The sequence below is a fragment of the Aricia agestis genome, chromosome 14 (assembly GCF_905147365.1).
Source record: "Aricia agestis chromosome 14, ilAriAges1.1, whole genome shotgun sequence".
NCBI lineage: Eukaryota > Metazoa > Arthropoda > Insecta > Lepidoptera > Lycaenidae > Aricia > Aricia agestis.
Genome location: NC_056419.1, coordinates 4,080,596 through 4,094,131, shown reverse-complemented (window position 1 = coordinate 4,094,131; position 13,536 = coordinate 4,080,596). Strand labels below are relative to the sequence as shown.

At 36.0% G+C, this 13,536-nt stretch overlaps 1 protein-coding gene and 1 long non-coding RNA gene across 5 annotated transcripts; one reads left to right on the top strand and one right to left on the bottom strand.

The window, feature by feature from the left end:
• Positions 1-6,241: 6,241 nt before the first annotated feature.
• LOC121733768 lies at positions 6,242-7,876 on the bottom strand. 2 transcript variants are annotated; one of them, XR_006036609.1, is made up of 4 exons: positions 7,758-7,866; positions 7,182-7,382; positions 6,612-6,769; positions 6,242-6,530 (listed from the first exon to the last, which is right to left on the bottom strand). It is a non-coding gene; the product is annotated as an uncharacterized LOC121733768 (long non-coding RNA). The 2 variants fall into 2 exon arrangements; XR_006036610.1 differs by lacking the exon at positions 7,182-7,382 and having other exon boundaries at positions 7,758-7,876.
• On the top strand, positions 6,525-10,097 carry LOC121733766. 3 transcript variants are annotated; one of them, XM_042124118.1, is made up of 3 exons: positions 6,525-8,909; positions 9,340-9,413; positions 9,507-9,580. In XM_042124118.1, exons 1-2 carry the CDS (start codon positions 6,620-6,622, stop codon positions 9,399-9,401), a joined length of 2,352 nt encoding a protein of 783 aa, XP_041980052.1. In that variant the 5' UTR covers positions 6,525-6,619; the 3' UTR covers positions 9,402-9,413; positions 9,507-9,580. The 3 variants fall into 3 exon arrangements, with proteins under 3 accessions (XP_041980052.1, XP_041980050.1, XP_041980051.1); XM_042124116.1 differs by having other exon boundaries at positions 6,525-9,413; positions 9,507-10,097; XM_042124117.1 differs by having other exon boundaries at positions 9,340-9,539.
• The last annotated feature ends 3,439 nt before the right edge of the window (positions 10,098-13,536 follow it).

Below are 13,536 nucleotides of genomic sequence, written 5' to 3'. Positions count from 1 at the left end.
GCGCGGAAACCGTACATTTTCCGGGATAAAAAGTATCCTATGTCCGATCCCGGGACTCAAAGTATCTCCATACAAAATTTTAACAAAATCGGTTTAGCAGTTTGGGCGTGAAGAACTGACCGACAGTGAAGCAGACAGACAGATAGGCGAACTTTCATCATAGTAGCTCCAATCTTTAATTTCAGTTCAATCAGACGAAAATCTAAGAAGATTTATACAAACTTTCTTCCCCTATTTTCTCCCCCTTTGTGGTGTAATTTATCAAAATCCTTTCTTAGAGGATGCCTACGTCATAGTAGCTTTTTGCATTGAAAGTCTCAGTCCGATCTTTCTTCTCTACTTTCATATAATCTTTCAAACTTTCATCCCCTATTTTATCCTCCTGGGTATATGCAGAATTGATCAAAATTTTTTCTTAGCGGATATTAAGTTTATAATTACTGAATGTAAAAGTAAACTATAATCCAGTGTTTTTCAAAACTGTGAGTCCCGACTCCCAGGGGGGTCGTGAAGCTTCTGTAGGGGGGTCGCCAAATGTTAAAAGGACTATTTTATTTAAAACAAATAAAGATTAAGGATGCAATTTAACAGAAGGTAATCTTAAAAAATACATACATGATAAAAATGTCAATGAAATATTAAAGTCGTGAAATATTTTGTCCTGTCATAAATAAAATATAAGTTTGAAAAACACTGCTATAATATTATGTTCGTATGTTATACTCGTAATAAAGATATTACAAGAAATGGTTCAATACTTGACGTAATAGGACAAACAACAATTACATAGTCGTTACGACAACAATACTTAGTTTTATAACGATGCATGTGATTCTAACGACACACCAGTATAACTTGAGCTCGCACTACTTGGCTTTTCTATACAATAACACAGTATAATGTCATACAGTAGAGTGAATCAGTCGCTTCGTTATAGATCGTTTACAGTGTTTTTTATTGGTTCAAAATATTAGCCAATCGAAAGCGTAAGCACAGAATAGATAATAGTCAACGTATAGTAGGTGAAAAGTGAAGATAAAATGCAGTAAAAATTTCAAAACCCAGAAAGCGGGCATATTGGTCGGCTTACATTTACATTATTCTAATTCAGCGCTGGCCTACTACTACAATAATATAAACGGGCACTGAAACGTACAGCGGGGCTAAAATGGTCACGTTTAGCAATTCCTCTCAATCAATTCAATCAAATGAATTGTCAAAACTGTCAAACTGACAAATCTCAAATCAGTACAAAAATACAGAAATGAATTGCAAGCAGAGTTCCATTTTGCGATTTTAGAAAAATAAATCATATTATGATTCATATCATGATTCTTCAAAGCGACCATTTTAGCCCCTTAGTTAACATGATTCTAGTAGTAACTAGTAACCTAGCATTCGATCACTGGACTGGAATAGTATAAACCCGCTATTCTGTTTAAGTTTATTCCAGCCTTCATACGTCACTCATCGTCATCTGTAACACTTCACGTCATTTTAACATTCACAAACATTGTAACAGGGTAGATATTCTAATTGGTTACCGGTTTTTGTTTGCATAAGCCGGGTAGGAGCGTACTGCTTTTATTTTTGCACGTACTCAATTTCCTGGCTCACTGGGTGTCTTGGAGAATAGATATTAATTTACATGAATAAATAAAATTTGCATTAGGAGCGCGCGAGGGAGAGGTGTATTGTGGTGTGCGATTTTTCATACTTTTAGGAATATTAATTGTTTATGGTTCATTAGAAGTTCTTGTTATCTTATCTTTACGTTGTAGTCGGAAAAATGCATTTTAGTTGAATGATGAAAGTTTTTTTGGGGGCTTAGAACAGAAGAAGCATATAAAATGTTTCTTAAGTTTATGAATCACAGCATTTTTGACGCTCATATTCTAATTTCAGCTAAATAATCTTTAAAGTATTATAATATCTTCTACACCGGTTACGGTGGCGGTGGCCGGTTTCATTGAAACCAGGCCAGCTACGCAGGAGTAATTTTATAGTGCCCAAGTGTGTGCGCAGTACACAAGAGCACTCTCTATTCCTTTACTCTCATAACCCAGATGGTGGAAGAACGACACGACCGGCGAGAGATTAGGCTCAGGACAGACTTTTCAAATGGCCATCCGACGCATTGATCATCTTACTTGTCAAACAATCAGATGATCAGCCTGCATTGTCCTAACCAAACTTGTAAATAACATGTTTCCAACGCGGGAATCGTCGAACCCACGACCTCCGAGTCAAGAGCCGCGCTCTATACTACTAGACCACGGATGCGACACATACGTTAAAGTATTATAATTTATATACATTGTCCACATAATATTTTTTATTAATTATGACAACCCTAATATCGCATGCGACATAATATCGAGTGTGTCGAGAATACCAACGTATTAAGTTAAAATTACACTTCCCTCGTGCTAGTAATTTTGGCGCACTCCGCCGGTTTGTTATTTCAGAATGCACTTCTGTTCCGTCTACTGCTCCCATAGGGTTGCCAAGTGGATTTTATTTATGCTAATTCAATTATGGGACGAAAATTGCTATTTCCCTTTATTTTTCCTAATAGCATTCAAGTTTAATATCGTATTTACGTATATTAAAAAGGATGAGATTCGTTTCTAGTCTTGCGAGCTTAAAACTGAAGATTAAAAAAGAATAAATTAAAAACTTTCATAATATTTCTTTTTCATACATATAAATGATTTTAGTTAGAACAAATATTAATAATGGTATTTTATTATGAGAAATATTTTTCCTGCTAGTCGTAGGCTACGAATGAACATTGTACTAACCTCTACTATATAATCCCCACTGGATTAGAGCGTAGAGACCTTAAACTTTTTTGGTGATCGAACCCTTTTGAGAAGTGACATTTTTGATTGTCTCCATACTGGTGAGTAGTGTCTGACCTGAAAATGGCTGTTCTAGTCTTAACAATTAAATAACTGTATTGTAGAACAAAAGTAGCAAATTTCGTGTAGCAAAGTAAAATAAAATATTTATCAGTTTTCAAAAAAAAAAACATTTTTTCATCACGAATATAGAAAAAAAAATATTTTTTTAAAACGTTTACAAAGGCCTCGTTACTCAGCCGCTCGGTCAAGTTTTCTTTATATCCCTTGTTCGGGTGATAGATTGCCTGTTGCCCAATAAGCCTGAATAATTTCAACAAAAAAATACCCAAATAAATAATTTGAAAGCCTCAGAGAACAAAAAATATCGCGTTCAATTTTGTGATCAAAGGTTTTTAATTTTGATAAAATTTGAAAACGTATTGTTGGGGTGGAAATGAGATTGATCGGATTTTTATATTATTTTTATAGCTTATGTAGGTACTTAATGTGATACTTCTATGTTTTACAAATATATATAAAATAAATAAATAAATTCTTTATTGAGAGCTACTACGAGTAAGGCTCAAATGTAATAAATAGTTGCAATTTAAAAATACCTAAGCTGGTTTTCCCTTTTAAATGTATTTACTTAAATCAAAATCTACTTGATAAAGCAATATCAGCTGTAAGTTTTAAAAAAAATTAAACATAAAATTAATCAAAAATGTTTGATTTCCAAACCTTTACAAGTATTTACTTAAACTCTCAAATGATTACTCAATAAATTGATAATTGGAAAATTTGAAGACAAGAAAGTCTTCAAGAAAACATTATTCTCCCGGCTGCGGTAATGAGACAATCTTATCAAAGCAAACTCCTATCATAACCGGGTTCCTTACAACCTGCCCCTCGCTATAGTATAAACTAATACAGTAGATCATGTTGAAACTTTTGCATGAATTGCGTACATTAGGGTAATTTCAGATAGATGTCAAACAATTATTGACGTTGAATGTGCGTAAAATTTGCCTTTGTGTTATAATTTTAAGGACACGCCTGTTTCAACCTGCTCATAATTTTTTGAGTGTTGTTCAATAATATATCATCCGATGGTCGATAACGCCATCTAGCGAAAGAGTGGCGTAACGGAAGCAGTGACGTGAACCCCGCGCAGTTTGCAGCAGCGTGACGTCGACACCCGCATCGCCGCGCCGCATCTGGGGCAACTTCACTCCCTTTCAACGCTGAACGCGTAATGGTTGCTAATATAACTGTCCTCACGTTAATAAATCATTAATTTTGTAATTTTTCGTACAATAAACGTAGTAATCAACAAGTCAATAAAGAACTTCATTGAAGAGTTCCTCCTGCTCCCGAACAAGTTTGGTCCTGCCGAGCCATATACAAGATACAAAGAGCCAGGCGGCAACGTGGAGCGTTACTTTGGAGAAGAGGATTATCCAGTCCAGGATTGTCGTCAAGTCGCATCCGGTCAGGTTACAAAACCCTTTTTCCCCATCCTTATCCAATATTTGCGTTAATATTGTTATTTTTTCCGTCTTAGTTGCGGTATTCCGCGGCGCCGGTGCCGCGTCAGGGCGTGGCTGAGCGGGAAACTGTAAGTACTTTTGCTTCCTATAACTTTCAAAATGAGTGACGATGAATTTAATGCGTTAGAACCTCCCCAGGGGCCTATGAAAACAAATGAAAGGGCTAAATCTCCTCGCTTAGGTATTAGCACAACCTCAAATAAACGTCTCGCTGATTTAAAAAAGCAGCGAGGTACGCTAAAAGGACGGCTTACGTTATTTGAGAAGTATATTTCGAAATTAGACAAATTAACACTAAATTTAAATATGAAAACAGAATTAGATTTACGAATTCAGTCAGCTTACAATTTGTTCCAAAGTTTCAATGATATTCAATGTGAAATGGAACAATTAATTGATGAAACCGATTTACCTACTCAATTAGAATATCGGGAGTCATTCGAACAACAATATTTCTCCATTATGGCTGAAGCGAAGTGCATGATAAATTCTAAAGATAGTGAACGAAACCAAGTTCCTTGTCAAGTTTTACATAATCCTGTGTCGGCAATTAAGTTACCAGAAATTAAACTACCAGCATTTGACGGTGCGTATGATCAGTGGTTGGAGTATAGAAATTCATATCTCACCATGATACATAATCGTAAAGATCTCAATGATATACAGAAATTCCACTATTTAAAATCATCTCTTAGTGGTACTGCCTCTCAAGTTATAACGGCGTTGGAATTTACTGCGGAAAACTACTTACATGCATGGGAGCTTATCGAAAATAGGTTTCACAACAATCGGTTATTAGTGCAAAATCACGTTAAAGCTTTGTTTACTGTCCAGGCTCTTCAAAGTGAATCATATATTCAAATTAGAAAATTGATAGACTCAACATTACGTAATTTGCGTGCACTAAAATCACTGAACGAGCGGACGGATACATGGGACACGCTAATTGTCTATCTTGTTGTATCTAAACTTGATCAGTCAACTGAACGCGAATGGGAAACTTATAAAGGTACTCTCGTGTCTAAGAATGATTCAAATAACATTAAATTAAATGATCTGTTAGAATTTTTAAGAAACCGTGCGGATATGTTAGAAATGATAAAGTCTAGTAATAATAAAGGTATTTCTACAATTAAGCATAATTACAGTGATACAAATAAGTTAAATTCTAATTTTAATAAAAAATATATAAGTAAATCAAATCACATAAACTCGCAACCTGTCACACATTCATACGTTTCTAATTCAAGTTCTAATAAACATAACTCCGAAAATAATAAATCTAGGCGTAATTGTGTTAATTGCGGTGGAGATCATTATTTATACTCATGTCCAAAATTCTTAAATTTGTCTGTGCAAGATAGGAATATAATTGTGAAAAATAAAGGACTTTGTCAAAATTGTATTCGTTCTAATAGTCACTCAATAAGCGAGTGTTCGTACGGCCCATGTAAAATATGTAAAAATAATCATAATACATTACTTCATAATAATAACAGCGATAGCGTAGGTAAAGCTGCATCTACGTCGACTATTTTGCATCCGTCGGCGAGCGTAAACAAATCAGCTGATGCGCAGGGCCTACGGTCCGAGCGCAATGTACTTACGTGTAGTGCCGCTGTGCAACCGGTTTTGTTATCAACGGCACTTATAGATGTTCCCGATATAAATAATTGTTATCATACAGTTAAAGCACTCCTCGATAATGGGAGTCAAAATTGTTTTATTACAGAATCGTTATGTAATCGTTTACAATTACCTATTATACAGTCCACAATTCATATTTCAGGTGTAGGACAAAGCGTTTCAAAAAGTTCTCACACTTGTAAAATAAATATTCGTTCAAAAGTTAATGATTTTAATACTAATATTCAATGTTGGGTTCTTCCTCGTATAACATCGAAGTTACCTTCGTTAGACGTTCACTGTAAATGTATACAGATTCCTAAACATGTTTCGCTCGCGGACCCTACGTTTAGCGTTTCGTCGGACATTGATATATTGTTAGGAGCGGACATATTTTGGGATCTTTTAAATAATAATAAGATTAAAATTAGCAGTGGTCCATATTTGTACGATTCCAAATTAGGATGGATCATCTCTGGCCCTCTTCATATTAATAAGTCGTTTAAACCTGAAAAAGTTCAATGTAATTTAGTTCAAATAAATAATCAATTGCAAAAATTTTGGGAGTTAGAAGAATTGACTGACTTACCAAATATCATGTCGAATGATGATCGTTATTGTGAGAAGTTATTTACAGAGACTACTAAACGTGACGAGTTTGGTAGATTTTTCGTTCGTATTCCTTTAAAGGAGTCACCCGAATTGTTAGGGGACTCGTACACTATGGCAAAAAATCGTTTTTTATGCCTGGAAAGAAAGTTAGATCGTTTACCTAACTATAAAAAGCTTTATTTTGAATTTATGCGGGAATATGAGGCACTCGGTCATATGACTCCAGTTGCATCAAAGGATATCCCGGATATACTAAGTAAACCGCATTATATCTTGCCTCATCATGGTGTTTACCGAGAGGATAGTGTCACTACTAAATTGCGTGTTGTGTTCGACGCGAGCGCGAATACGTCTAATAATAAATCATTAAATAATATACAACATGTAGGTCCACCGTTACAAAATGATATTTTGTCTATATTACTTAGATTTAGGCAGTATAAATATGTGGTGTGTAGCGACATCCAGAAGATGTACAGACAGATATTTGTTGAACAGGATCAACGTGTCCTGCAATTAATATTATGGCGGGAAGGTCGAGATTTACCTTTGCAATTGTATAAGTTGAACACAGTTACGTATGGTACTGCGTCGGCTCCTTTTCTAAGTATGCGTTGCTTACAACAATTGGCTTTAGAATGTGATGATGATTTAGTAGCCAGGACTATTAAGGATAATTTTTACGTAGATGACCTTTTTACAGGATCCGACGACCTTGACTCGTTATTACAGTTGTGTAATAAAATATCTGCAACTTTAAAAAAGGGTTGTTTCCCGTTACATAAATGGACTTTTAGTCATGACGTTTCTGCTGATAAGTGTAAAGACCTAAATGTCGGTGAACATCGCTTGTCAAAAACGTTAGGGTTAGGTTGGTGTACAAAAAATGATGAATTTTATTTTACAACTAAAATCACACATAATGATACAGTAGTTACAAAGCGTGTAATATTATCGACAATTTCACAAGTATATGATCCTTTAGGTTTACTCGCGCCTGCGGTAATAACAGCTAAATTATTGTTACAAAAGCTATGGTTACATAAACTAGATTGGGATGACGAAGTTCCTAAAAATATTACGAATGCATGGCAAGGCTTTCTTTCAGATTTAAAATATTTACGCGATATTAAAATACCTCGTTACGTGGTTCGCGGTAATTATATAGAACTTCATATTTTTACCGACGCGTCGCAAAGTGCCTACGGTGCGTGCGCGTACGTTAGATCGTGCCACAATGATTGTGAAACTACTGTACCTATTTCTGTGCATTTGTTGTGCGCTAAAAGTAAGTTGGCGCCGATAAAGACTGTTAGTATTCCCAGGTTAGAGCTATGCGGAGCTTTAATAGGTGCGAAATTGTATTGTAAAATAAAAAAGTCTTTATGTTTAAATTTTAATAAGGTTTATTTTTGGACTGACTCAACAATCGTGCTGGGGTGGCTTCGTATGTCACCTCATCTACTAAAAACGTTTGTACAAAATAGAGTCGTCGAAATTAATGAATTGACCGGTGATACCATCTGGCGGCATGTTAAGGGCACGGAAAATTCAGCTGATATCATAACGAGAGGTTCTACATTAGACACATTAAAGTATGATAATAATAATAACTGGTGGTGTGGCTCTACGTTTTTACGAGAACCTGTGGCTAAGTGGCCAATTTTTAATACTAATATTGAATCGTTATCTATTGATTTACCCGAAACTAAGCCTGATACAATTAATTTACATTCCATTCAAATTACTTCATTGATTGATTTTGAACGATTTTCGTCATTTATTCGTTTGCAAAGAAGTTGTGCATATTTATTGCGTTTTATAAATAACGCGCGAGTAAATACGCGCGGCAGTATAGGTTCGCGTTTAACCGGTCCGTTATCAGTAGACGAGCTGCAGCGGTCGCTCGATGCATTGACGCGGCTCGTTCAACAAGAATGTTTTAGTGAGCAATATCATGAGTTAAAAAATAAAATACCGTTGAATAGTAATAAAAATAACAATAAAACTAATAAATTATTATATAAACAAATATCAGGCTTAAATATATTTTTAGATAAGTTTAATATAATTCGTATAGGTGGAAGGTTATCTAACGCGGTTGGATTTAATTATGAAAAGAAACACCCGGTATTGTTAAGTAATAAACATCGTTTCTCGAGGTTATTGTGTGAATATGAACACAAACGACTCCTTCACGCTGGACCTCAACTTTTAGTGTATTCTATGCGTGAAAAGTGGTGGATTTTAGGAGCTCGTAATTTGGCTAGACAGGTAGTACATAACTGTGTCATATGTAAACGAATGAAAGGGAGAACGTTGACTCCTCTCATGGGTAACTTACCTACTGAGCGACTGGAGCCCAGCTTCCCATTCATACAGTGTGGAGTTGACTATGGGGGCCCATTGTTCATACTGGATCGTAAAGGCAGAGGTGCTAAATTAATTAAAGCATATATTTGTCTATTTATATGTTTTACGACTAGAGCAATACATTTAGAATTAGTAGGTAGCTTGAGCACGCAGGATTATATTTTAGCATTAAATCGTTTTATAGCACGACGCGGAAAGCCGTACCAAATATTTTCAGACAACGGGAAAAATTTTGTGGGTGCTGAAAAAGAATTGGCAGCAATTTTTAATAAAACTAAAGATATTTCTGATTTTCTAACTAATAACCAAATTCGTTTAACATTCATACCCCCCTATAGTCCTCATTTTGGTGGGTTATGGGAGGCAGGAGTCAAGTCCTGCAAGTACCATTTGAGACGCGTACTCGGTAATGCTAAATTAACACGCGAGGAGTTTGAAACAGTATTAACGCAAATAGAAGCTGTTCTGAACTCCCGCCCTTTATCCCCTCTGTCCTCAGATTCTGACGATTTCCTCCCACTCACTCCAGCACACTTCCTGATCGGTCGACCGCTGACTGCGCCTGCCTGCGAGAACCTCACGACGATCGAGCCTACGAGACTGGGACGCTACGAACGTGTGGAGCAAATTAGACAACACTTTTGGCAACGATGGTCTAAAGAATATGTTTCAGAGCTCCAGCAACGAACAAAATGGAAGGAAAACAATGAGGACATCACACCTAATATCTTGGTCCTTATCAAAGAGGATAATACTCCACCACTCAACTGGAAATTGGGACGAGTAACAGAAGTATTCCCCGGGACTGATGGAGTATCCCGTGTAGCTGAAATACGTACAGCGCACGGTATTATACGACGGTCTTTCTCGAAGATCTGCCCGCTGCCTGTACAACTGTGAAGACGAATATGTTGGAAGATCCTGGTTCTTCCAAGGCGGCCGGTATGTTCAATAATATATCATCCGATGGTCGATAACGCCATCTAGCGAAAGAGTGGCGTAACGGAAGCAGTGACGTGAACCCCGCGCAGTTTGCAGCAGCGTGACGTCGACACCCGCATCGCCGCGCCGCATCTGGGGCAACTTCACTCCCTTTCAACGCTGAACGCGTAATGGTTGCTAATATAACTGTCCTCACGTTAATAAATCATTAATTTTGTAATTTTTCGTACAATAAACGTAGTAATCAACAAGTCAATAAAGAACTTCATTGAAGAGTTCCTCCTGCTCCCGAACAAGTGTTTTAAAAGTTTTTAGAATTCATGTTAATTTTTACTTTTTTGGTATACATTTTTCGTTATCCTTTTCAAAATTATTATCATTAATAATTATATAATACTTTATAAAAATAAAACTACCGGTTACGAATAACTCATCATTAAGTAAAAATAACAAACATTGTTGATAAAAAATATTTCAAAGCATTATAAAGATATTGTTGCCCGCTTTAAGAATATTTCTAACATTTATTCAATTATGATTATTTTACCAAATATAACTAGGTTTTGGTATACTGTACATGACATGTACATTGTGCCCTCGATACTCCCCTTGAAATTATGAAAGTGTATAAACATTTTCACGCCCTCCTTTCGCCCCCTGATTTCCTGCATTATTATTATCAAATCAGCTCATAGATACCTAGATAACCATGTTACTCCCCCATAATGGGGAAATAAGGCTGCGTTCCGTCTCTAAATCATTGTTTTATGATACTATAATTTTGTTCGAGGGGGCAAAATTGTTATTGGGGAATTAAGTGTTTTGTGCTTTTAAAAATATTGTGAAAATTGCCTTCGACAAAATCGAATTCGTTCTGGAGGGTCCATGGGTTTGTTCATAAAAGTTTGTAGTAACCTTAGTAAAAGGAAATGCCAATGAATCAATAATACAACATTGATTATTGTTACAATATTTTTGAAAATTGGTCTTTTAGGTCCGGAAGAATACAAACAGCGGAAGATGAAAAAAAGAAATCTGTCAATATGTCATTAAAATCTATCAGATTTTTTCTTTCCCATTTCTACTATCACTATGATCAAACAGATCAATACAACCAGCTTTTTCATCGAGTAATGTTTTTATTCCCAGAGGAATTTTTGAATCGCATCTACACGTTCCATCCCTCCATAATATTAAAACGCATTCAACAAATGATTAAGTGTGAGTTTGTACTCGTATAATCCGTACATCAAATTCCGTTAATTTTCTTTTAATGTGCCGCCGTCAGTTGGTGACATTAATCTCTCCGTTTAGCTGCAGTGTGGCCGCCACTTTATATATTATGCAACTAGCGACCCGCCCCGGCATCGCACGGGTATAAAATATATAGCCACTGAAAAAAATATTAAAATCGATAGCCTATGAAATGATCCTTCACGTGGCCTACTTCTTATCTGTGCCAAATAAGATAAAATTGCTCCAGTAGTACGCGAGATAAGCCCTTTCAAATAATTTCATATGTACAAAATCAATGTGTAAATTTTGTTTCCACGCCTCGTTTTATTTAGGGGATAACTTAATATTTTGCGATAAATCATACTTTTAATTACACCGTGCAAATGTTCAGAAATGTTTACATTTCTATAAGGTGTGTTCTTTGCCCCTACCAAGAGCATACCCGAATGCATTTAGATACCATTTTGGCACAATATATTAAGACGTAAACATTGTCATTTAGTTATTCCACAAAACTTCGTATCGAACCTTCCCTGAACTTCTACGAATATTTCAAGACTAAAATGAGACAAATCAGTCCAGTCTGATGAGCTTGAGAGGTGTCAAGGGACATCCTAATGGAACGAAGTTATTTCTTATGTTCAAAAAACCTGTACCTATACATAATCATAAATACACTCAAAAAAATATTAAAAAACGACATCTACTGACGCCCAGGAATACTAACAATGGATCGTCGTTTATTCTCAAAAATGCCATCTAGTTGACACACAGGAATACTATCAACGCCCTCTGCCCCTACTATGGAGGTACTAAAAAAAAGTGTCGAGGTCAAATATCGTTCTGTCTAGCCTCCTTTACGCCGAACGCGCCATAAGGAACTTCGTTCCAAAATTCATTATTATTGATTTAGATAGGCGAATTATACCAAAACCAAAGCATATTCTCATGTGAGAAAGTCAAGGAATGGTGTCGGCGTGCCGCGGCCGTGTCTGAGCAGTTTTTGTCACTTATAATCTTGAGCATGTTAATTATAAAGCGTCTAATTATTATTATCAGTTACAAATGTTTACTTATTATAGGGAAACTGTTTGTTCTGATCTCATACAAATAAAGCGTAGGGCCTAATTACTCTTACCTACGGCGAACCGCGATTTTTTTAAATGAAATAAGGGGCAAACGAGCAAACAGGTCACCTGATGGCAAGCAACTTCCGTCGCCCATGGACACTCGCATCATCAGAAGAGCTGTAGGTGCATTGCCGGCCTTTTAAGAGGGTAATGGGGTATGGAAGGGAGGGAAGGGAAGGGAATAGGGGATGGTAGGGAAGGGAATTGGGCCTCCGGTAAATTCACTCACTCGGCGAACCACAGAGCAAGCGCTGTTTTACGCCGGTTTTCTGTGAATATAAAATAAAAATAATGCTTTCGACCAATGAACTGCTGTCGCCACTGTCTCTCCATTCTTCTTGGTAGGTATAACAAGCCCCTTACGCGTGGGAAGGAAAGGAAAAAACTGACACTCAAGAGTTCGAGAAAACTCGATATCATCCAGATCTCATAGTAGGAGGTCTGATCAAACTCTCATTATAAGTTCTCCACTTTTAATTGCAATACATCTGATATCACTCCGTGTTTAGTTAACGGAATATTTCTCATTAAAGTAACTCAACTTTGGATACGTTAATGTACTCAATTTGATGAGATATAACATTACTCTCTTATTTGTATATTAACTTTGCCTTGGCGATATAATTTTGGAACTTTACAGTATTTAATTTGGTATATTTTTAAGCTGAAACGTTGCGACAGATGTGCAAAATATCCCTAAAATATAACTTGTATTAAAGATTTAACTTTAGTACTCCATCTTACCAAAACTTTCCTCAAACTAGCAAAATACAGGGTAGCAAATTTGCAAATACTAAATAGTAATCAGAAATGTATAAAATACACTACAAAAACATTAAAATGCGAAACGGTCTGAATACCTCTCAGCATAGCATTTTCAAAATCTATCTACATAATAATGCATACACTTGACACTGGCGTACTTATATAAATGCTTATTTACTGTTATAAACTGGAGAGGCAGCTCGTACAAAGTACTTAACCCTCTTTTTGAAGGGGTGTGTTTTTAATATGGCGCTGCAAATGGTGTTTCATAATTGCATATTATTAATTTTGTTTAAATTTTAATGCTCTTTTTAAATGGGCTTAACTGACGACGCAGTGTTTATTTGACATTTAATAATTTGCAGATTTTACAAGGGTGATCAATTGACTGTAGAGAGCTAAATTGAAATTAAGTATCCCATACACGATGAAGCTTTAATCACGTCTTCACTAACA

Excerpts from the sequence above, each read along its gene's own strand:
- LOC121733766 (XM_042124116.1), top strand. The coding sequence starts at position 6,620 with ATGTCGAATGATGATCGTTATTGTGAGAAGTTATTTACAGAGACTACT. Across the intron at positions 9,414-9,506 it reads CCATTTGAGACGCGTACTCG|ATTCTGACGATTTCCTCCCA; the intron begins GTAATGCTAAAT and ends CTCTGTCCTCAG.